Genomic DNA, 24,742 nt, shown 5'->3' with positions numbered 1-24,742 from the left:
TTGATAATAAAAAATGTATCATGGCAGACAAATGTGTATTTGTATGAAGGTTTCATAACCAAGTTTGAGAGTAAACAATTTGTGATTTTGCTTACATCTCTCACCGCAAAGTAAAACTTAAAATCCATTGTTCCAGGAAAACTGTACTACCATGTATCTCGGCTGGATTCGTTTCTAAACAGACCATGTTGTAAACATTCCAATAGTGGCCCATGTACAGTATTTGTTTGCTTTAACACCTTAACATACCCAGTGCCTCTTGAAGACCCAGTGATACTGAGAAAACCAGCTATTAATTCATCTTTGTTTCCCCTGGAGAACATTGTAGCTAGATTTTAAACATTATATATTAGCTGACTTACATGTTTTGACAGAGAACCTAACCTAGTGTCCCAGACGTGTTCATGTAAGCTGTTTGCCCTAACAAACTCTGGAATTTGGCTTCACTCTTTCATGTCTTTTTTTTTTTTTTTTTTTGCTTCATCCAGGTTAGCAATTCCAGGGGTAAATATAGGTTACCCATGATGGTGAAACTGAATGATTTTTTGACCTGGCTTTTAATTAGACATGGAGCCTCAGACATTATGATGGTATATAGGAGAGTTTCTCTGGTTTCATTGGCAGCATGAGTATGAGCGAATAACTCAACACTGTACAAGTGTTAACAAAAGGTACAAACAGTTTTAATTGTCAGTGAGAAAATGAGGAGTAGTCACAAAAATTGAGAACCATATAAAAAAAAAAAACTGTAAAAACAGCACTTAATCTGACCTAGAGTTCAATTAAAAAACTACGAAATTGAGGAACATACTGGGTTAAAATCCAGAGGGTTTGCATTAATACATCATTTTTTTCACAGGTTTCCCTACACCAGTAAACACACTCTACACCAGAACACTGATATTTGCATCCAGAAAAGACATAAAAGATTTGACCCCAACCAATGATTCCGTAGTGTCTAAATGGTTAAAAAAGTACTTCCTATACATAACCTCAGTACAAAAATGCAATGTATGTGGCCCTCGACTGTTTCTATAGCTCCATACATTATCGACTGGCCTCGGACATTGTTAGAGCAGAAAAGGGTAGGGGAAGATAAAAAAATACGAGCCGTAAACAAAACTTCAAATACACAGTAAGAACGGTAGGCCCTGAAAACCAATGTGTAGTTCAGGAATTTGAGGTGGCTGTGTTCGTTTCACTATGAGATACTGAAAGTGCTTGCTGGATGCTGGACTGAGATTGGCATGGGTGGTGAGGTGGATTGGTATGAACCACGGAGTCAGGCGGAGGCCTCGTGCTTCAGCATCACCTCGTCCAGCTCGTTGATGTAGAGGCGCAGGCCCTCCAGGCATCTCTCGCGGATCTCCACCAGACTGTCCTTCAGTGGGCCCTGCAGCTGCTTCTCCAGCCCTGGCTCCTTGGACACCAGCATCTTCACCACCGTTCCAAAGGTCTCACAGTCCTGCCTGTACAACTACACAAAGACACAGCTATTTAGCCAATTCAACCGTCAAAAAGGTACAAACAATAATACAATGAAATGAAATAACATTGAATAAAAGGTTGTAACTTGTAAGTTAAGGTCACATTCTGACAGATGAAAACTTAACAATATGGGAATAAAACGTAACTCTTTGGGCAAATAATGTAATTCAGGGATATAAACTGGGGCAAATGGTGATACAGACACATCAGGTTTGTTGTGATTATTGCAGCCAAAAGTAACGGAATTTGCTGTGGGAATTCTCAGAAATTGTGGTTGAAATTGCAGTGATTTGGAGTTAAATAAAATGTCTACTTCGGAAAATCCTTGAATTTGCGTGAATTTGTAAAAACGGAAGATCACAGAATCCTGGAAGGACTGAATATACTATCTAATGCTGTTAGCTATATGGAGGGACACTGTCCTCAGTGGACTTTACTGAAATCTATGACTCCCTGTAAATTGAACAAAGGTTTAACTATGGCAAAGCAGCATGTGACCACGGTAAATAATAGTTGTAGGTGTGCTGTGAAGGGAGCAACAAAGGGCATGAGAGGTGCTGGGGCCAGTTGGGGAACATTGAAATTCTTTCATGCCGTGTCATTAAAGCCTGGCAGATATGGCTTGTTATACTGCTAGGCACCACAAAAAAAAAGACCATTAAGAGTTTTATGAAGGTCTCCAAGTGACCCAGGTGTAAAAACCAGGGGCCTCTCCATCACCTGAGGGCCCAGAAAGTCCTGAAGGGGGGCCTCCGATTGATCCCTGCTGTAGGGCAGGTCTGGCCTGGCGTTCTCACAGGCACACGGACAGGGATCTGACTGACCAGACGATCACCTTGAGAGACCCTTTCAGTTAGCAGCTCTTAGCGAGGTTAATGAAGACTGACACGTCTCTGGTGCTGGCATCTAAGGTCAGTGCTGCCACAGACCCCTACTGCTGCCGCTGTGGGATTCTCAATGCAATGTGGAGAACCGTTCAGCAAAGGACCACTAAAACATTGTCGGTTTGAGGTGTCACAAAGTCAAAATTGTTCTGTTGATGGGTGCAAAACCATCATAGTTTAAAGGACTGTAATTAGCTTCTGCAAGACATCATTGGAACAAAACAAAATTATAGAGCTCGTCAAGCTGGATCTCAAAAAAGCTGCAATTTTTCTCTCAACAACTACAAAAAGCAACTTGAGATATGACCCACTTCTCAGAAGTAGCAATTTAATCAAATGCTCCTGGCTTCCTGAGAGGTAGAACTGTGTCATGTTAAGACCCTGCAGCCATTTTGGGAATCTGGGCTGCCTGTGCCAGTAGCTCCCCAGCACCGAGCTCATCACATTTAATGCTGGAAAAGCAAGTCTGCTAATTTCAGGCTTCATCCATAATGTCCTGGTGAGAGATGGGAGTGAATAGGTGACTATTAGCGTAAAAAACACACTTCTGCTTACGTGAAGCTTTCTTGGCGTATACTTGTTGAGACTCCACAAATCTCGAACAAGCCCCTAATCAAAGGAATGATTAGCCACACAAAGGGAGTGAAAGAAAACAATGTGGTTTCCCATTCAGCACAGTTCAAAACATGGGGGTTGCCGTAACTATAGTGAGTTACATTTGTTCTGGGACAAGGTTACAGTGTGGGGAACCTACAAGAGGTTTAGACTGTCTTACTCTGTTCTGGCTGTTAAGTTCAGCAGGGGACAGGGGCCTGCCTAGTCTCTCTGATAGCATGCACTGTGGAGATGTGTGTGTGTGTGTGTGTGTGTGTGTGTGTGTGTGTGTGTGTGTGTGTGTGTGTTTGTGTGTGTGTGTGTGTGTGTGTGATAGCATGCACTGTGGACATGTGTGTGTGTGTGTGTGTGTGTGGGGGGGGGGGGGGGGGTAGAGTATGAGACATCTCTGGGAACTGTCAAAGACTAGGCCAAGAAACACAAAACTCCCCGAGAGAGGTCAGAGGAAGAGGAAGGAGGAAAAGTCAAAGTTTTGCTAAAACAATGGAAGAAAGTCAAGTTCGCTGATGAAAAGTCAGACCAAAAGTTCACAGCAGGTTGAAATCAAATTTAATTAAAAATCATATGAGCGAGCCAACAGAACTGGGCTATTCTCATTCAATTAGGGGGAAATGACTTGATTTCACCAATTAACTCTGAAAAAGAACAGCCAATATCGTCACTGAAATATAATGCTGTGTTTTTGGCTTGACAAAATGGTGGATAACGACATGGATGTTTTTCGAAGACTCATGCAAGCCCAGAGTCCTTATCTTTCTCAACTGTATCTCAACTGTCAACCATCCAAAACAAACTGGCTTCAGGAAAACAACAGTGGAAAAAAGGTAAGTGAAACTGCACAGACCCTCAATGAAACAAGACTTTTTTTTCTAGCAAGGCTGCTCCTTCCAGACAAACTAAAAAAAGCACACTGCCCCTGGCAAACCGTGGCCTGCAAGGGCTTTCTCTCACGGCCACTTGGTACTAGACCAACTCCCTGCATAGTACATAAACATGGCCCACAAACTGTTTCCCATTCTCATATCTGTTTTTTGGTAACCAAGGGCTAGGTCCAAAGACACGGATGGATGAATAAACTTTAGTTCACACCTTCAGTATTGTTTAGGTTTTTACTGGTTTTGATATGGAACCTTTTTATAGTCAACTGACTCACTGCATAGAAATGTGTATCAGTTTGAAGAGGAGTTTGTTTGCTGTTACATGTGAGACCACACAAGGAAACAATTAAGAGTCAAATGTTTTGATGGTTGTAACAAAAGGTGCTTTTTCTAGTCCTTACTTCCTTCCGATTTAAAATAATTCGCAAGACATCCAAGGCCAATCATGAGAATCCGAATGCTCCTACCCTTAAAATGCAAGGGGTGACTGTCAGGACAGAATAGTCTTTCAAAAAACAGTGAGGAGACTCAACAATAAGAATGCTGCCGATGTTAACCCAACCAAGCCACCCACATAATAACAGCTTTCTCACTACAACTACATCTAGCAGACATTCAGCACGTGTGGCCTTGCTCTACAACAGACTGGGAAAGGACCAGTCTCTAAGGCAAAAAAAACATGCTGGGATGCAAAAGGTCAAAACTCTATTGAAAGAACAATATCTACACACTGAAAGCACCCACTCCAATCGTTTGCTTCTCTTCAGTAACTTCAACATATCCTGGCCTCATTTGCTTTAGAAAAGAGGATATGGAGCAGATTGGGGCAACAAAATAAAAAAACAATCAGAAAGCCTCAGGCCTGCAAATATCCTAGACATCCTTCATTACTTTGAACTGATTGTGTTTGTCATCCTTCAAAACAAAATTCTGCTCGGGCCTTTTGTGTGTTAGCATCTGCTGAGGCTGATTACAGTCTCACTTCATTACGCATCATACACACACTCGGGCCTGTCTGCTTCAAAGTAGCAGCACGGAATGGAGAACACTGCCCACAATGAACAATAAACTCTTAATTAACTGATTTCCCCTGACACTCCCCACTGCTTCACAAACATCAAAAACTCTAAGCCATTTCACAGATATATAAAAAGACCTAGAGAGACACTTTGTTTCAAGAGAGAGGAAAATGCCTCACCCAACATGAGTTTATTTATAGATACGGCATTCAAAAAAAAAAAGTAATTCTGGGAAGGCCTTTTTTCCTCGAGTGAGCGTAGGAGCTTTTCAACTTCATCTGGCCGTTATTCAACAACACAGGAAGGCCGTGTTTGACCCTTATGCACTCTTTGTTTGGTGAGGCGGGGTCCTGCGACGGCTCGGCTCCCCTGCTAAGGGAACTGGGGACTGATTTCTGGGGCCGATAGCAGAGGGCCACACAAGCAGGGCCAGACACAAGGGGCCCGACAGCACACCGGCCTACACAGCGAGGAGCGGGGGGTATGGGGGGTCGGGTGGGTGGTGAGGATGTTGTGTATGTGTATATGGAGAAGCAATGGTCTGTAAAACATTATAAATAAGGCTAACAGACATTCAGGGGTGCACAAACGAATACTGGGGCAGGCGGGGGGTCTGCGATAATAGGGCAGTGGGGATGATTAGTCTGGGGCTGGTACACATTAGGGAATATTAAAAGAGGCATTTAATCACTTGAGCTGCAAAGCGAGCCCGTTCAGCGGAGGGGCTAATAGCTGGACTGGATGCGTTTCGTTTGGACTGATTGAAATGATGAATGGTGGTCTTCAGTAATCACTCCCAGCCACTTCTGGCTCTTGGCTGGTCATAAACATCCAGCAGTCTCTCAAACTCCAAAATAACATGATCATGTAGTCCCTAAATATCAACTGGGAGCTGCTCTACATTTGCCGGAGCATTCAGTAACCCTCCCAGAAGGCCTCCCAGAACTGATATCTCATAAAAGCACAAGAGGGACATGATGATGATACATGATTAAAAGGGAAGTGCCTTCTAATAAAGGCGTGTGTGTGTGTGTGTGTGTGTGTGTGTGTGTGTGTGTGTGTGTGTGTGTGTGTGTGTGTGTGTGTGTGTGTGTGTGTGTGTGTGTGTGTGTGTGTGTGTGTGTGTGCGTGTGCGTGTGCGTGTGCGTGTGCGTGTGCGTGTGTGTGTGTGTCTGTGTGTGTGTGTCTGTGTGTGTGTGTGTGTGTGTGTGTGTGTGTGTTCATTCACATGAACCCTCAGTAATTCATCTCAACCATGAAAAGAGGAAATGAGTAAGATATGTGCCAATCAGGCAGTTCCTCACAGTAAGAACCTAAAGCTAGAATGGATGTGGAGTTAATGCCTGAATGTCCGGAGTTCTTAGTGTGGAAATATAATCATAACGCAATTACATGCAAAAGGGTGACGGCTACATCTGCCAGTATCTCATATCCTTCGATACAGAACACTGTTTATGTTGAGGCAAACAACCAAACAAACTTTTGGTTGACTATGTTTAAGAGCATAGTAAGTTTAAACATGCATTACATAGCTTTCTGTCAATGTGACACCAACATTTTTTCCTCCTCATTTCCAAAAAGATTTGTGTCCACATGACAACGATTTGTGTCCACATGACAACGTCAACGGATGAGAATTCACCCACGTCAACATGGAAACACAAAAACAAAATGCTCCAAGCTATTGCCTACAACTAAACAAGATTATTCTAAAAGCATTGACGCTACCATACGAGGTAAATCCTCAGCCAGCTCAGCCTTCACGGAGAATGAAAGGTGACTGGATCCGTTGGCCTGTGTCGTCAACATTTTCAAGAAGCTCAGTTTTCACCTGTCCACATGGTAATGGAAGGGTTGCGTTTTCAAAAGTCTTCACATTGAAACCTATTTACATGTTTTTTCAGGCCCTTAAAAAACGCTGTTGTCATGTGGACAAAAGGCCAAAACGCAACTCACCTTCTCTGTTTTCGCAAAAAACTATTAGTGTGGACACCAATTAAGTGACACATAGCTAAATGTGCTTACCGAGTGCTTTGGGTTACTGTGGGTCCTTGATTCATTTGGTTCCTCCCTACTTGGGCTATGAACCTTTTCAGTTGAATTGCAGATCAACTGCTGCCTCTTCAAGTATACTTCATAACAAGTATACACTCAAATGTAACTTGTCCCACGGCTTATCCGTGAAATTAAATGACAAGCTTTTGAGGTTTATTTTACATTGTCTCTTAAATTCTGATTCAAAAACTCATCAGATGTGAAGGATCACTTAACCACATCACACTCAGAAACGTTACAGAATTACCAAAGTAAAGAAAAATCCACTCTGTCTTTTTAAGATCATGGCACGAGTCCATCTACTCGTTGGTTCAATCATGGAGTCCATTTACTGCACTTCATTGCAAAACCTGCAATCATGGCGGTAGAAATCACTGCCTTAGATAAATGTTTTCTATAAATCAACAAACAATACATATACCATAATTCATGAAACTTGCACACAATATAATTCCCAGAAACAACATATGCCTAACACTGCTCATTACCACAGAGCTGACTCCAGTCAAAACACGTTGACTCACAGCTCAATGTAGGCTACTCTAAAAGTAGACCATGCAATCATCAGGCTGAAGTGAGTGAGTGAGTGACCCCAGTAAACAAAACTTAGAAAGGACATGTCTTACATCAGCATGTGCAACAGCTTAGTAATGGCAAAAGGCCTGTTCGGCTGAATCATTTAACTGTAATAAGTAAGCATTTAATGAGCCCAGTTCACCATTCACAGAGTGAGAAAATGCTGCTCACTTCAAATGTCAGAAGTGCTGCACACTAATGTGCTTCTCCTGCCAACAAATGACATGAGAGATTATTGAGTACACTGCCGTTTACGTCACACAGTAAAGCTCGTTTCGTTGCACAGTTAGCACCTTGAGAGGGCCCGAGCCTGGACAGCGTTCATATTAAATGTGCTCAGATTTGGGAGGAATGCTTTGCATAAAAAGGTGCCCTTTGCCATTTTGACTCACTGTACCCACTACTTTTGAAGGTAAATGAAGCAGGGGGATGTGTCTAAAATAACCCCTCTGAATCACGCTCTGAAGACCAAGCCTAGCAACTCGCCTTTATATGAGAATCAGACCGGACACTGCGGTCGGCGATGATGTTCCACATGGCATTACGGCATACAATAACGGTAATTCAGCTGTCTGCTCCCATACGTCCAGACAGAGAGGCCAACCCACAACACACAGCCCTGTGGAGGAGCAGCAGCTGTACAAAGGCTTGGCCTGAGAAAGAAGCCGGTGAGCAAGAAGCACGACTTCGGGGAAAGCGGCAGTGAGGAGGAGGCTCAGGATCCTCCCTTCTCCTTGCGTCGGCCCCTCTCACTTCTGGGTGAGCTTCTCTGGAAAGTGCTGCTCTGCTCTGCTCTGCAGAGGTCCAGAGTGAAGGCAGCCAAAAAAAAAATTCCCTTTTGTTTTTGGCCGCTTGGCCACGGCTGCCACTGATAGGGCCTCGGGGGAGCCTGGCAGAGTTTTTACGGCCACCGCTAAATGAGCTGTGGTGATCGGTGCCCGGCGTGGCCGTCCCTCCAGTCACCGTCGCGGAGGGGGCTGACTTCAGACGCTGGCACACACCCTCGGTGTGCTCCATCACTGGAGACTCCATAATGAGCTCACTGCTGGAGGAATACGCCAGAAGGTGTGTGTGTGTGTGTGTGTGTGTGTGTGTGTGTGTGTGTGTGTGTGTGTGTGTGTGTGTGTGTGTGTGTGTGTGTGTGTGTGTGCGTGGTGGGGGTGAAAAGATAAAGCAACATAACGTGGATATTGTGAAACATGCCATGTCTTCAAGAAGAGTAATTAGAGGTGCGTTTCTGGTGTGATCTTAATGGGCCCGCAGAGATAAAAGGCTTTGGAATTCCCTGAATCTGCTGAGAACAGTGAGAACACTGATCCTACAGGGATGTGTGCGCTTGGGGGGCTTAATTGGGACAAGCTATATTTCACATGAGAACACGGCCAGCGGGATTAGGTGTTTGGGTGGTACAGTTCTTGTTTTCATCATCAAATGATCCATGTCAAATAGGCCCACACGAAGGGTATGACCAGAGCCAACACTAAAACTGTTGGAGTCAGTGAACTAGCGCATGAGTGTGTGTGTGGCTGCGTGTGCGTGTGCGTGTGTGTGTGTGTGTGTGTGTGTGTGTGTGTGTGTTTCAGTACAATTTGAATGCCAGAAGAGGTACCACTTCATGGGTGGGCTGGCAGAATCCCTCGAGGTAATTTCTACCCTGGTTTAACAGGAGGCCGAAAGACAGGCTTACTGGAACTCATATGCACGCAAAGCAGCAAGATCTGCACAAAAATGTCTCTGCACACATCCAAAATCCAAGTTCATAATCTAGGAGAGCAACAGGACTTTAGCCATCTGGCTATACCACGGGAGTGGTAATTATTAAGCGGTGCTTACACGCTGCAACAGGATACAGCAGTGGTACGGCGGCGGCCGGAACACTTTCCGCACCACAGTCTTTGAGTAACAACATGAAGTGCTGAGAATAAGGACAGAGTGGTGGCGGGGCTTCTTCAAACCTTCTCGATCTCCAGGGCTTTGGCGGCGATGGCTTGAGCGCGTCGCTCCTGGAAGTCATCGGTGTCTTTGACGGGCTCCTCCTTCAGCAGGTCGTCCTGTTCCAGACTCAGTCCTGGAATGTCCTCCTGCAAAGTTACATACGACACGAAAGGCAATGCGGCGGTCATTTATACAGAGCTACAAAGCTGTCGGTTGTATGAAAAGATATTACACCTCTGAACTGGATCTGTCTCAGAACCCAGTAACTCTTGAGATGAAAAGTCACAACTCACACTGACTATACATGGGATTCACACAGTTTGTACTTGATAATTCCCTCCACCATGTGCACTGGAAAGCCCCCCCCCCGACCCCCCCCAGATATTTGGCCTTGGCATGACCATCCATGGATAAATGCAGAGTTTCCATGGTCATAGTGCTGCAACAACAGTGCGAACATTTGGGCAATAAAAACCATCCCCATTAACAGCCCCATGCTCCTCTTCAGTCCAGCCACCACCAAAGGCACAGGGCTTCAAATCAAGCCCAGCCGCAGTGCCCAGGGAGAGCTCTCCACTTCAGTCAGGTTTACAAACAGCCCCCGGGCTTTCATCTTCTGCTTGGGTCATGCTAAGTGAACGTTGGCCTTAAACAGAGTGACCTGATCAAACGGAGACGATGAGGAGGCGATGTTGGGCGTATATCGCTGTCACAAACAGTCCTCCTCATCAGCGCTCATCATTACGCCGCTGTGATGTGGGTCTGTGGGAGGGAGGCCCCCCTGTGCCAACAGTTAAGGTCACGAGAAAGACTCACGAGGCTGAACTAAAGACTTAAAGACTCAAGAGATCCGTGGACACGGGAGGGGAACATGTTGGATCTAGCGCTATGGAACGTACAGAGATGCCTACTGAAGTTTCCATTGGGTGCAGAGCACCAAATAATACAATCATATTGTTGCTTATGGTTTATCATATTCAACAGTCATTTGGGGAATAGGTGTGGTAAAATGAATATGTTTACATTATATTGCTGTTTCTTAAATTAGACACAATATAGCTTGCTTTCTCTTGATAATCTTCTCAACAAATCCAATGAGAATATCTTACCTTGGTGGCTAACACTGAGCTATGTGGAGATCCATCTCGAGATGTACTAATCGTGTAGCCGGATGGTCTCTCTCTTTCTAGTGCAAGACAAATGGAAAATAGAGAGAAAGAAAGAGAAAAAGTAAGGGAGCAAAGGATGAGAGAGAAAGAGGGAGAGCAACCGAATGAATTCAACCACAAGACAAAAGCCACATTTTGAGATGCAAAGTTTAAAGTTAAACAAAAAAGACAATCCAGAGAAATATTAGACCCTTCTTAATCTAATTCAATTTTTGAAATGGGATTGGAAACACATTGGCTTTGGGGTTGACCCGTTTCTCTCTTTTTTTTCTATAATTTGCAGCACTAAGCAGTAACTCATTGTGAAGTGTGGTGGGGACAATGCGCAGCGAGTTCACAAATGTGGAAAAGCAGTGACAAATAACTGTTTACTTAACACTCTCCCCGAGGAGGCCAACAATGGAGGCTGAACCCTTTGGATTGGGCTGGTTTGTGCATTGTGCTCCACAGGCTCCAATATGTCTATAAAATAAAAATAAAAAAAAGGCCAAGCTGGAAAATGTTTGGCTTTTTTTTTCTTCCTTTATTCAAGAAATCTCCTGTGGCAATAGATCCCAGCCAAGGTGAAATTAAAAACACGTTTGGCCTGTCATTCCATTCCCTCCTGCAAGCAGCTAACCCCACCACGATATTCAGCCGCTCAGTTGCTCAAAACAAAATGCTTTAATGTTGTTTTCCCTGTTAAACGTTCCAAACACCCGGACTTTCATACTGGAGATCAAATATGTGTCTGCAGTAGGTGATTGTTCACACAATAGGAAGGTGTTTTGTGTGGAAAATTGTGTTACTTTAAGTGCATCCATACAAGCCCAGAGATGTAAATGTAATCTTCCGATGTGATCACCCACTTTAAACCATGCCTCTGCTGAGCTTTCATGGGAACATTGCCAGGGGGAGTCTTTTTGCAAGACAATCTGGAAAATGAAAATACGGCGGGACTTAAGAATCCCCAGAGATCAACACAACAGCAAGCTGAAGCTCTGAAAAGAGGACATTGGCCGAGTTTCAGGGAATACATGGAGTGGATACGCCAAAGACTTAGGCAGCATGTCTGAGTGAGATGGAGGCCAGCCTGCACAGAACTATATGGTATGTGAACCCCCCCAATGCTGCACAACACAAGTGACTGTAGAACCCATGGGTCTTAAACCGTGTGCCAGTAAATCCACCATGCCCAAGGCTGCATAGTCAGTGGCAGTAAAGGAACTTGCTTTCCACAATACAGGTTACACATGCATGAAAACAGGTACAAATAAGGCCTTTGACAGGGTAGAGAGAAACACCACACAACAGCTCAGAATGGAAGTTCTCTTTAGACTATAGACCACAAAGCCATCAACAGCTAAATGCCTCAAGCCATCAATGAGATTTTGATATCAAAAAGATAATCCAGACTTAACTGAAAAAATTCTGAATCATAATTGAGGTGAGAAGGGAAAACTCTCCCACAAATCTCACCTCATCCTTGGTGACCGTGATGACATCATTTCCTTTAAATATCTGGTGAAAATGTGAGCTCATGTGTCTCCTACTGCCAATCTCCAAACGACATCTGAGGTCTTATCCTTACTATGTTATGACAGACCAACCACAACATTGATATACATGTTTCCACATTGACATCATAGCAATCACATCAGCCCCACATTTCGGTTCCAAGGCCATAGCTGGTCAATGTCCTATTAAACTTTTACTGTGACCTAAAACTAATACCACTGAGAAAACTGAGGTCATTATTACATTATTAAGTTTAAGGGCTGAAGAGAATTACATTCTTTCCCAGTATTTGAATCCATATGCATAACCAGTAATTAAACATGTCAGCTATACACCCTGATAACTGCAACTAATGTCTGCAGTGCTGAACATTGTCCAGACACAGTGGTGCAGAACAGAGATTGTGGCTGGGTGGCGTGTATCTCTGACACAGATCTTAACTAAACAGGGAGTAAGGGGGAGCTAATGTATTTCAGGAGTTGGACTATTCTTATCCGTGAGGCCAACTGCAGTTCTGGGGCAGAGTACACCGAGTGATGTACGAGTCGCTCCCGATTCCAGTCCTCAGATGACAGCGAGGCCCTAGCGAGCGCAGTGACGTCCGGGTGCCTCCCATTCCCCTGCCTCAGTGGCCGAGAGGACGAGGATGAAGAGTCTGGTCGGACACCCAGGAACTGGATGTTAAGACAGAACACGAGTGTGCAAAAGACTCCCAAGGTGCAGCTTCATGGTTCCTATGTTAGCTTTTTAAAACTACAGTAAAAAAAAAAACTAACAAAAGAAAAATAACATGTGATCACCACTGAGGCGAGGCAACTCCAAATGAAGGCTGACCATAGAAAAAAGCTGCTCATATTTTTTGGGGGGAAAGTCATGCTGTCAGCCACATACCAACATATGCTCATGAATTGTAAATCTCGATGATCATCAAAAGCTGATTGAAGCTAAGTGGGCAGAATTATCTGCTTCATCAGGGGCTTGTATGCAGATTAGACATCAAACTAATGTCATGCTAATAAATCCTGATTTACCAGAATATGAGAAACTCATATATAAAACCAAGATATCAAAGCAATGCAAATACAGCTCGTGAAGAGTCAGACTATCCTGTCAACATTTAAGTCTAAGATGATGATGATGATGAGTGTTTGGAGGAACAAAACAGACCCACTTTCAAACAAAAGAACTGGGATTTTAGATTTCTCTGTCAGTTTGGGGGCTGACAGGATGGTAAATTCCACCCCCTCTTATGCAAAAGGCATCTGGCTTACAGCGTGTGTGTGTGTGTGTGTGTGTGTGTGTGTGTGTGTGTGTGTGTGTGTGTGTCTACATTCTCACACCCAGAGTGCCAGGCATGCCAAGCTGCATCTCAGCACGCCGTGGCATGATGGATGGGCATCCCCTGACAATCTGGCGCCATACAAGGGCACTCCACTAACAACAGATTGACAAAGGCAGAACCCTCTTCGGCACCATCTTCATCACACACACAACAACAGCCATCTGTGAGACGCCATGCCCCCGCCATAACCTACAGCAAACTGAATCTTTTGTTCATTTTCTTAAAAGCGTCTCCGCATTAGTTTCATGTGATCGCATCTCTCAGATTCCATTACCTTTCTGTGCCTTTGCAATGGAAGGTCAGAGGAGAGAGGGCTTTTTTCTGATAAGTATCCGAAGCATTGCTCTGATAAGCATAAAAAAAACAGGGCAAAAATGCAGGGCGACAGGGCTCTGCCCGTGGAGAGGAGTGATAGGAAAAGAATTAGGGGAGCCAGACGTTACGCAGGGAACAGGCGTACACGTTTCCCAGCATTCCCCACTCACTGCCTGCCTGCCTGCCTGCCTGCCTGGGCCTCTCTCTGTGCGTGTTCTTTGATGTGTCGCTTAATTAGCAAGACAGCCGAGGGGAAGGGGGGACCGTCGTCTGTTTGCTGCTGGTTTTATTGCACCTTCAAACGAAGGTGGAACACTCAACCCAAATGTGAGGTGAGGGGAGATGAGAGGGAGGCCTCTGTCGCATTAACCCTCTTAGCACCACATAAAGAGCTGCTTCGGGAGGGAACCATTTGCAAAGTCAGAAAAAGACGGCACTCTTCTTGACTACTGGTAAAGGAGTGGATCAAATTAAACTAGCTGCGGGCCAGTTACGCTCCACTTGGGCAGAAACTTTCTCTCCTCAGGTTCCACATTTCCCAACCAGAAAATCTTAAATTTCATAGAAAATGAACAGAGTAAGAAACACCACATAACATTTAATAACATATATATATTTTTTTAAAGTAGAGATCTGCCTAGAAATGTTAACCACCATTGCCAGAGCTCAGGCGTTCCAGGCCCGAAACTGCTTAATGCATCCATCCAAGTAGGCAGTGTGTGTGTGGGGGGGGAAACTTGAGAAGCTGGCTGTCCTGTGAAGGGCAGGGAGGTTGCTGGAGTGTACTGTAGCATGAGGACATCTGCTAGCTGTCAGAGCATGCTGCTTTCTCACAAACAGCGAAAGGTCAAACCTTGAATCAAGAGCTCTGCCTCCTCAATAAAACCCAAGGCTCCCTGTGTGTAATTAGCATCTTAACATGTAGACCCCAGTCTCTGTCTAAATTCACACCTTCAACACTGAAGGTTTTCTCACCTTCATGCATTGGATAGTTGGGATATAAACACGCACACATACACACAAACATTAAGGCCTAAAATGTCCTCCGCAGTTTTGGTTTGCCTCAGACATTCTGCACAGGATCTACCCCGTTCTCCAACCTCAGACCATGTGTGATTGTTGGCCTCCGTGAGCTTATGTCTGTGGAGTATGTCCCTCTTAATTGGACTGATTAAGGTCACAACTGGATTGGAACCAGATTCGGACGGCTCCAATAATGGCAAATAACAGGCAGCCCATTTGGGATGCATTTTTTCACGTGTCATATTACAATCATAAGGGCCATAAGCTATGCTGAGACTGTACCAAAAATATTTCGAAAAAATTCCCCTGAGCAAAATATCAGCACCAATCCCCTAACTTAAAAAGAGACCCAATCTGAACCCACCACTGAAAGAGGGTGTAGCTGCATAGTTAGAGGAGAAAGTTAGCTCTGGCCTGGTGATGCATGAAAGTGTGACAATTCGCGTGTGACATGGTCGGGGGAACAGCTTACAGTTGGCCGGCCAACCAGCCAACATTTGCTCATTTCAGCCCTGTAACAGGCACTTCCAGCCTTTCGTTTCAGGCCTCTGAAACCGGCTGACCTCGTTCTCGCTCAACAGGGCTGACGGGGCCTTCATCACGCCCCTGCTCGCGCCACAGCACTCCGATTAGTCACAGGCGCTTGGGTTTCGCTGAGCGGCTGAACCCCACGACATGCAGAGCTGAGAGCCAAGAGAAAGAAGCCAGAGAGAGCCTGGGCCTGCCTGCCCACGTCCCCTTGAGCATGAGAGAGCCTGGGCCTGCCTGCCCACGTCCCCTTGAGCAAGAGAGGCCATGGATCAGGCTTGAGCCAAGAGAAAGAAGCCGGAGAGAGCCTGGGCCTGCCTGCCCACGTCCCCTTGAGCAAGAGAGGCCATGGATCAGGCTTGAGCCAAGAGGCAGTAGGTCTAATAAAGTGTGAGGAACTTTGACTACGACTCTAGAACATTTAACAACAGCGAGCCAACATACAACGATACATTTCAAAGTTCAGAAACGAGATAAGTGGCATATATATTGGTTTTCTGTGATGCTCCAGTTAACCACTGATATTTGGATGAGAAAACCTGCACCTAATGACTGATCCTGAACACTATATTTGATAACGGATGCAACAGACTAAGCTCATATGCAGAGGATATTATCTCTAGGATTCCTCAATAGAAATGTTCCCTTTCTGATGGACCTACCAGACTCTTGACTTGGGCCATATGGTTCTTCATACCCTGGAAGAGACGACAGGAAAAGAAAAGTTAGACCAATAAATCCACACAGCATTCAAGTAGAGAGAATATGCACACACCCATATAATTTAGACACCTGCTGCTCTATACCCTTGAGCTACATGTTGTAAGTGATTGCACACATACATACACACACACACACACACACACACACACACACAAACATACATACACACCCATACACACACACACTCTCACACACTCTCACACACTCACACACACACACACACACACATACACACATACACACACACACACACACACACACACACACACACACACACACACACACACACACACACACACACCAGCTGGTTTCAAAACTTCATGTTTTCTTATACAACATTTTATAAAGCCAGTTCCCATAAAATCAGACTGCACAAATCCTGTGCAGCACATATTTTAATAGGCCAGAGCGCTAAACATTTCTCAAAGACGTAATAGTCTCCTAATAGTGTCAAACAGATTCCATAGCGGACACGTACTCTTCTTATGTTGGTTAGGGTAGGGGTAGCTTTTGCCAGCATCAGGGGAGAAGCTTCTGCTGCTGATGTTGGAGCCTGACCGACTGTGGGGGGAGGGAGGGACGTCTCTTTTGACAGGAGAGCGTTCACGTACAGGGGGAACAGGGCCCTTACGTCTGGGTCCCTCGTGGTCATCCCTTACGGAGAGGAAATGGGACAACATCAGGTTTTAGAGAAGGTCTTTTCAGGAAGCATATGACCATATGGAGGTTCCATTTCCCTGTCAAGAACACTGTCATATGGCAAAGACACTTACTCTCTTATTCACTCTTATTTGATGTCTGAAAAGCTCTTTCCGCAGGATGGTTATCATATTGGTAATTATATATGAACAAAAGACAACGGAAGAAAAGTAACAGACTACATTGGCTGTACAAAGGCGGCTGTTCAGCATCACTTCAGTGGCCCATGTTGTGTGTGGCTTACGGTCTGTCGAGGTTCAAGATGGCCTGCATCAGGGTGTCATCTCCACTGCTGGGCATGGCTGTGGGCATGGACCGCGGAGGGGGCGGCCTCTGGCCCCTCACACTAGGTGCGGCAGCTACCCGGCTGCTAGACCTATAGACAGACATGGAAATGGATAATTGAAGTCACTTGCGGTATCAATCACACAATGCAGAAAATGACTGCTGTACTAAAAATACAGATGTTCCGATAATTTAGATAATAAACAGCAAGCCTGTGGCACATAACTGGGTCACGCTTTCACACACAGTTCCAGTGTTTCTGGTCTGTTTTATACAACCAAAGTTTCATTTGAAGAACTTTTATTAAGTTACCACAAACTGAGTCTAGGCACATCCAGGCAGAAAATATTGGACAAAGTTGACACCAACACCAGAGAACAAAGCGTCAGCTGTTCCAGGATCGAAGTGGGTCATTACTTGAAAATGACCTAAACAAAGCTGGGGACATTGCTGGCTCAAGGCTTTTTTTTTAAGACATTACGTCTAATATGTTTGTGATGAATTATGAGAGAGAAAACTATTACCGCCATCTCATAACTGTTGATCCGGAGCCCCTGGTTAAGAGAGGGGGTGCAATTGAGTGTGGCCTTTGCACTCTCCTTTACACTTTAATTAGGGTGTTTATTTTGATAGCGCTCCCCCTGCTTTTAAAGTCAACACAGGAGCCTGTCAGCTCGGAGCACCCTGCCACGGGAGAGTGCCCCTTTTGACCTCCTGGCTGTTCGAGGGGAGGGGGCAGGGGGGGTCAGCGAGCCCAGTGCCCCCCTGCCACATAGGCTGGATAAGCCCTCAGACGCAGTATGCGGTGCTCTGAGCCGTGTCAGACAGGCCAGCTTCGCAATTTGCCACAGTAATAGCTAACCACCTCCATAAAGTATGCTTACCTTCTCCAATTTCACACATCAAATATTTGGTTGGAATGCGAGCTGCCAATTTACAAGTGAACTAATAAATGCTAATGCGCTAATACAAACCAGACAATGGTTTTCTGGCCTTTTCCTTGGTCTTGTTTAGCTATATCTACCCTCCACACAGCAGTAAAATCACTGGAGCCTTTATTGGCAGTTACTCCATTGTCCTTGTCCTGGCGGCCAATGCTTTCGATCTGGCCGACCGACCATCAGCCGCTATACGACGTGCCGTAGAGCTGATTGGCGGCATAAACAAATCAATGGCACCTGGTTTCCACGACCTCGGCCTGACCTGGGCCTGTAGCCCAAACAAAGAGCAGGCTTTACGTGGGCCTCACTCTTTAATGACGCCTGACCCGTTTGAAGTAGCCCAGCCACTGCTTCTGCTTGCTTTAAAAAGCTTATTAGAATGGAGGCTCTGTGTCCTGAATAGAGAGAAAACCCTCCACATTTCTCCTCACTTACTTCACACAATGAAACAGCATAAGAGATTATGCAGAGACGTCAACAACTAAGTTCACAGCATAATGCTAGATATTATTCAGAGATTATAGATATTGTTTGAATCTTGTCAGTCTCTATACGTGGTCCTATGAGGAGCAGAAAGAGTAACTAAGGCCAACATTTAATTTGAACTTTCTCAGGTTATATTCTTACACAATTGAATCTCCTCTGGCCATCTAGGTAGCGTCATGGCATGGGATGGGATGGGACATTAGTGTCACGTGAGGGATGATGGGTGATCTGCAGGGTTATTTGTAGAACCTATAGCAAGCTTGGACAGGTGCTTGTGACACAGGTATGTGGGTCCTCTCGTGAAGATGAAACGGCAAGCTTCTGAAGAGAAGAGATGCAGCAGTGGCTCCATAGGGTCCACACAAACACAGCACTCATGCACCATCAGGGCAAAACAAACATGGCTGCTCTTTCATGCTCAGCACAGAGAGCAACTGCTGAACTTTGGGAGAAAAAAACATGCCACAGTGATCCTGGGCTGCTCAGCCTAAATATGGAGCTACACCTGAAAGCCTTTTGGAAAGCTTAGTCAGAGTTAATGGAAGCCATAATGTGTATACACCCAACATCAACCACCACAAAAGATAAACTAATTCAAAAAAGACACAGGCTATTTTTAAAGGGGAAAAAATGAATAAATACATTGTACAGCAATTCAGGTAATTGGGAACCTCACCCGATCAACAGTTGCAGCTGATTACGTCTTTCTCTTTAATCATGCTAACGACTCAAAATTCAGCAAGATGCATCGGCTAACAGCCCGCACACATTTATTAAACAAGTAATTATGGCTTCAGGATGCTTTAGAGCAAACCATTAAAGCCGGGTGAGGGTTCGTGAGGTGACTTTGATGGTTGAGAGAGGGGAGGGGGGGGGGGATCAGTTGCCAACTAGTTGCACTTCTGGCACTTCACAGGGCGGCCGGTGAGCTCATTAGCAGGTCTTCATCATCTGGTCTGGTCTGGTCTGGCGGGAGCAGCACAAAGCCGTGTGGCTTCCTAGCTCTGTGGACCCCGAACCCCTGCTGCCAGAGGTATTACATTGGGCCCTTTCTCTCCAAGCGCCTGTGTGTGTGTGTGTGTGTGTGTGTGTGTGTGTGTGTGTGTGTGTGTGATTCAGACAGGCCATGAGAAACTGCTGTCAGGAGAACCTACAGCTAAAATCGGAGGACGCATTACACCATTCCCCTATAGTGCACACGTGTTTATGACCTGCAGGCTAACTTAAGAGGCTGCCAAGATGGCCACTATTTCAATCTGAGGACGTGTGCAGGTGAGTGTGCACATACATGTGGTGATTTAAATTAATGTGTAAATGAAACTACACAGTGACTATGCTGCTGGGTAGGATGTTCAGCATTGTTCAACAGTCAGTGTACTTCTTGAAGGCAAAGAATAGGCTACATTCCTGAGGGATTCTGTCAACTGGACACAGGAGGACAGACATGCACGGACAGATTCACACAAAACCTCACTCCATCACCCAAGCAGTCACTCATCATGGAAGTTACTCATGCCAAGTACACACTACCTGACTGTCAGAGACGTCACATTGCTGTACTGTTCACACTACACAACTTGTTGTGGTGTAATCGGGAATCTTGAATTGAATCGTTGTGGTTTGCACGCTAAATGACTGAACAGAGGGTCAAAAATTACAAAAAAAATTGTAAAGTGAAAGTGATAATCTTCAAAAGTAAAGAATTCTGTCGTAATTTCATGAACACGGGTGTCAAAAGAATAACCCATGACTGTGCATGCTCTAAAGACTTGAACTGCACTGCAGTTAGGCGATGACTCTTCACACTGGATCATTCTTTGATTCCCCATAGTGCATGAAAATCATTTAATACCGCAGTGGATTATCCCTTGTGTATGTGTATGACTCGAAATCCCCAAATTGAAGCAAATCTGAATGAGGATCAAAGATTGGTAAATAGCCATACTATCACAGTTTTGACACAAAGGATAGCTTGGCTCATAACTCAGACACTGGAGTAACATAATCTGTATCACAGCCACTTGTGCCAAGCTTTCACTCCGAGCTCTCAGTATTTATACGCCAGTCTGGCAAATCACCAATACTGTAGATTCCAGTGGGGCCATTTGTTTAGCCAACCTTTCAAAAGCAGCATTTATAATGGACAGACACATAAAGTGGCCCTAGACGTAGGCTAGCCCTAAACCTTTGCACCAGGTGTACGCAAGTCGCTCGTGTCTGCAAACCAATTGGCTCTAAGGAGGTCCATGGTGAAGGGTGCCCATTCAGGTGTGCGCTGTGCATGTAATGTGTGCTCTAGCCAAGGGGGCACACAGTGGTGCCCTTTGTCCTTTAGGCTGGCCTAGAAGCCGCCGCTGGCAGCCACGAGGGGCAGGAAGGAAGGAGGGGGAGGTGGGGGGGGGGGGGGGGGGGGGGGGGGTGTATGAGTGTGCAGTGTGTCTGTGTACGCATGTATTTGGGGAGGTGATGCTGGTTTGCAGTGAGCGCCGTTCTTGATGCTGCACCAGTGGGATATCGCTGACTGGATGCCACTACTGCGCAGACGAGAGAACTGGCAATTTCTCATACAATGGATCTCAGATGTCTATATTTACACCGTACAAAAAACATGTGCAATGCACACTCAACGACGCATCCTTGATTGATCACTGCGTTTGCACCCCCAGTGAGGTATCATTCAAAATCAACAGCAGCTTGAGTCCACATCCAACACATGGAGGCGTTCACTGCACATTAATCTGAGAAACATTGACAAGCATAACATTCAAAGGAGTGTCAAATGCGAAGACAGCGAGAAGCCTGCCATGTTTGATTTATGGTTTCTGTGGAGCACTGTGCACAAGAGGATACACACAGTTTGAAAAATGCCTACTGTAAGCAGTTCAATACATCCATTGAATTTCAAAGCTTTATCAAAATAGGTGTCTATCGCCATCTGCTGGTTACAATTAGAACTCACTCCATAGCCTGCTGTCATCAGAGCAACGCTATGCATTTGGGGAGACTGGTGAAAAACCATAAATGGCTACTCAGCTGTGTTGATTTCATTAGAATCATATGGGGCACGTGTAGAATTCTTTAGGAATCAATGGCTTGTTATACATCCCCTTCATGTTCTAGGCAGTACGTTTAAGTTTGAAATCTTCAACAAGCAACTTTATTTCCACCTGCTTTATTGGTCACAAGGTACACTGTAGTTTCAAACGCGGCATCTGACTTCCCTCTGAGCCCTTTAAATACAAGTCAAACGGCTAAGTCATACCAAGAGTTCATTTCCAAAGCCTGGTTGTCGAGGTAGCCAGCGCACCACCCACGCAGTGCTATGCTTGGCCTCTGGCCCTGCAGACCAGTTAATAGAGCTGTTGTCTAGCCGGCCTACTTGCTCACTCTCAGGGCTGGCAGCCACACAGTGGAGCCATGCAAAGATTTTTAAACTCTCTTCCACTTAGCTAAAAGTCACTTCCTCATGAGGTTCAAGTCACAGGAGAAAGTGGGCTACGTGTTAATGGCTAAAATCACAGTTTTAGTTGAAGGAAATTGGACTCAATGAATAGAAAAGCAATTTACATGTATGACTAGAATATACAACTATTGTGTGTTGTTACAGCATGCAACAGAGTATTCACCTGAACTCCACCTGGCGACCAGCTGGCAGATCCTCTCTGGGCCCTCGGTAGTAAGGATACGGATCATCCTATTACGGCACAAAGGCATGCACTTACTTGATATTACAAAGATATAATATAAAATGAATACAATTATTAAAACATACACTGACTGAATATTTCAAAAGAAAGTTCTCATATTTTAATTGAGGGCTGCAATTTTATTTGTCATTAAAATATTAAGTCCAACTTCATACCAAGTGTACAATATACAATGCACTTATAACCATATGTGTACTTCTTTGACGCACTACTAACTACTACTAAAAATAAGTTGACCCAAACCCCTAGTGCAATTTTTTATTGCACGTACAACTCATTTACATGTAATTGAATATTTATTGAAGTATTAAGAACAAAGTGCCACAAATCGAAAGCCTTAAGAGCCTTTTATGTATAAGTCCCCATACAAATTCAATCTTTTTTCCATAGTCCCATCACCTGAATGGTGCTTCATGCTTACTCTTTTATAGTGAGGAGGGGCATTTCTGCGCTCGTTCCCAAAGTGCATGTTTTCACTGTGGTAACCTCTCTGGTCTTCACCATGGAAACCTCTTTCGTCATCAGCTGGGTAACCTCGTGGACCGCCATAACGTTGATCTTCATAGTCACCCCCTCTGTCGTAGTCGTCCTCGGGCCGAGGGAAAGGTGCTCGTCTCTCTATGCTCACAACCCTCTGATAAGGAGCCTGTTGAGCAAACGCACAATGTAAAGGCGCATAGGACAAATCAATCTTGATTTGAGCTTGATTGCAAATGTTAAACTGTACGCTTTCAAAAGGTTTACGTCGTGCTTTAACAACGGTGGCTTAACTTACTCTATCCGCGAGGCGCTCCTCATAAACTTCTCGGATGGAACGTTCTCTCCTGTAGGACACTATAAAAAAAGACACTGTCAGAATATTTCTCCAAATACCCACAAATCTGGCTTCTGTACAACTGAACTATTGAAAGTAGATAGATTAATGTCAATCGTGAAAGTAAGAAAATAAGAGGCATTTCTACACAGAGGCTGAGAGGAAGCCATCTGAGAGACAGGTTTACTTAACTGTTTACGTTACTCTTGTTGATGTGATCCTCAACAGTCTTTCAAACCGAGTAACGTTATTTAGCTAAAGAAAAGAAAGAGAGTGTATGAAAGTTTGTCGACAGTGTCTTAAAGAAGTAGCTACTTAACCAGGTTGTTATATATGTCAATCATGTTTTCAGTCTGGTAATTGTTAGGGAGCCACATAGCTGACTTCAAAATAAGCTAGTATAATTCATCTCAGTTTCTACTAGCATTACGCCATATAACGTGAATTTCTTTTGCATGGAAACAGAACAAGCCCAAGACTTCATACAACTGACAATATGCCTTTGGTTGATGTTTAAGAAATCGTCCATGTATAAAACTAACTGCATTAGCTTGCAATGGACATACTCTCCAGTAAGCTAGTTCCCCCTTTCCCATGTTATTGTATTGTTGACGCTTTGTGAAGTCAACTCATCAGCAAAAACAGCAATTGCAAGTTGTAATAATATAGGTATTAAAGCATGCGTTCACTTACAATTTTAAATCATCTCCCTTTGCTATATGAACAGTATTTGTAACATGTGAATAGCAGTTTACTAGCTGCAGCAGCATGTAGCCGGCGATAATAACAAAAATTTCAATATGGCCGCCACTTGTGATTTTTTTTCCCGTTCAAAATAAAAGTCGAAACTTATTTATTCGTTTTAAATTTTACAAGGACGACAAATGAAGCTACAATGGACGTAAAGGTGAGAAAACACAAACCAAAATTTAAAAAAAGTTTGAAATGCCGTACCTTGTGAGTAGTAGCATGCTAACATTAGATAGGTGACTCAGACACCTCGCAAATCCTATCAGACATATTTTTCAGTTACGATAAAGGGGTTTTTACATTGTACAGTGTCTACAATATCAGGAACTTGACCAAACAAGGTGAGGGGCGGAGCAACAAACACATGGAAACCAAAACACGGCCACATGTAAAAACAAACACAGAGCACATGGAACAAAATGGCCACCAATGTGGCCAACATAGAAAGTTGGGGCTAGTATACTTTATCTTAGTGTACTAAACATCAATTTAAGTATTAGTGAATATGTTATATAATTACATGAAGTACACAAAAGTACTACTGAGGTAGAGGTAAATCAACTCAAATTGAACTCATATTTAAAGCATTCAAAGCACACCATTATGTAATGCATAATAAAATACTACTGAGGTAGAAATGTACTTGTAATAAGTTAATTTGTAATATATATTTATTGCACTTATATTTAGCGCAAAAACAATACTGTGCTAGAAATGTACCTGCTGATATTAAAGTCAATTTCTAGTACATTAAAATACACTTCATTTTTACCTGTGATACAAATTTGATAGCGAATAAGGTGGGGAGAGAGCATTCAAGTATAGTAAAACAGCTTAGGGGATACAGTGTGCTTGTAGGTGACTATTACAAGGGTAGGTAGAGTAATGGAACAGAAAACTATGTCAATGGGTGGCAATTATTGGCATTGCAGGTAAAGCTAGCACAGAGTATGGGTAGAATAAGAGCATGATAGCGTGGTGGGGTTGGGTAGGTGAAGGCAGAGGATTTCTGT

The 24,742-nt window shown here is 44.3% G+C and overlaps 1 protein-coding gene across 2 annotated transcripts; it reads right to left on the bottom strand.

Annotated features, from left to right (window-relative positions):
- Positions 1-661: 661 nt before the first annotated feature.
- Positions 662-23,803, bottom strand: LOC105908800 (periphilin-1-like). Of its 2 annotated transcripts, XM_031565207.2 has the most exons (12): positions 23,673-23,803; positions 23,172-23,234; positions 22,941-22,999; positions 22,587-22,811; positions 22,085-22,152; positions 16,991-17,122; positions 16,526-16,701; positions 15,987-16,022; positions 10,992-11,081; positions 10,560-10,636; positions 9,471-9,596; positions 662-1,477 (listed from the first exon to the last, which is right to left on the bottom strand). In XM_031565207.2, coding segments are annotated over exons 2-12 (1,185 nt in total). In that variant the 5' UTR covers positions 23,173-23,234; positions 23,673-23,803; the 3' UTR covers positions 662-1,282. The 2 variants fall into 2 exon arrangements, with proteins under 2 accessions (XP_031421067.1, XP_012692817.2); XM_012837363.3 differs by lacking the exon at positions 10,992-11,081.
- Between the last annotated feature and the right edge of the window lie 939 nt (positions 23,804-24,742).

This window comes from Clupea harengus, chromosome 3 (genome assembly GCF_900700415.2).
Source record: "Clupea harengus chromosome 3, Ch_v2.0.2, whole genome shotgun sequence".
Classification (NCBI taxonomy): domain Eukaryota; kingdom Metazoa; phylum Chordata; class Actinopteri; order Clupeiformes; family Clupeidae; genus Clupea; species Clupea harengus.
Note: the sequence above shows the minus strand (reverse complement) of the source record. Positions and strands in the feature narration are given on the sequence as shown.

Bases quoted from the DNA above. Each gene is read 5' to 3' on its own strand.
- LOC105908800 (XM_031565207.2), bottom strand. The intron at 16,023-16,525 runs GTACGTGTCCGC...CGTCTCTTCCAG, and splicing joins CCCTAACCAACATAAGAAGA to GGTATGAAGAACCATATGGC. The intron at 10,637-10,991 runs GTAAACAGTTAT...GTCTTGCACTAG, and splicing joins CTCCTCGGGGAGAGTGTTAA to AAAGAGAGAGACCATCCGGC.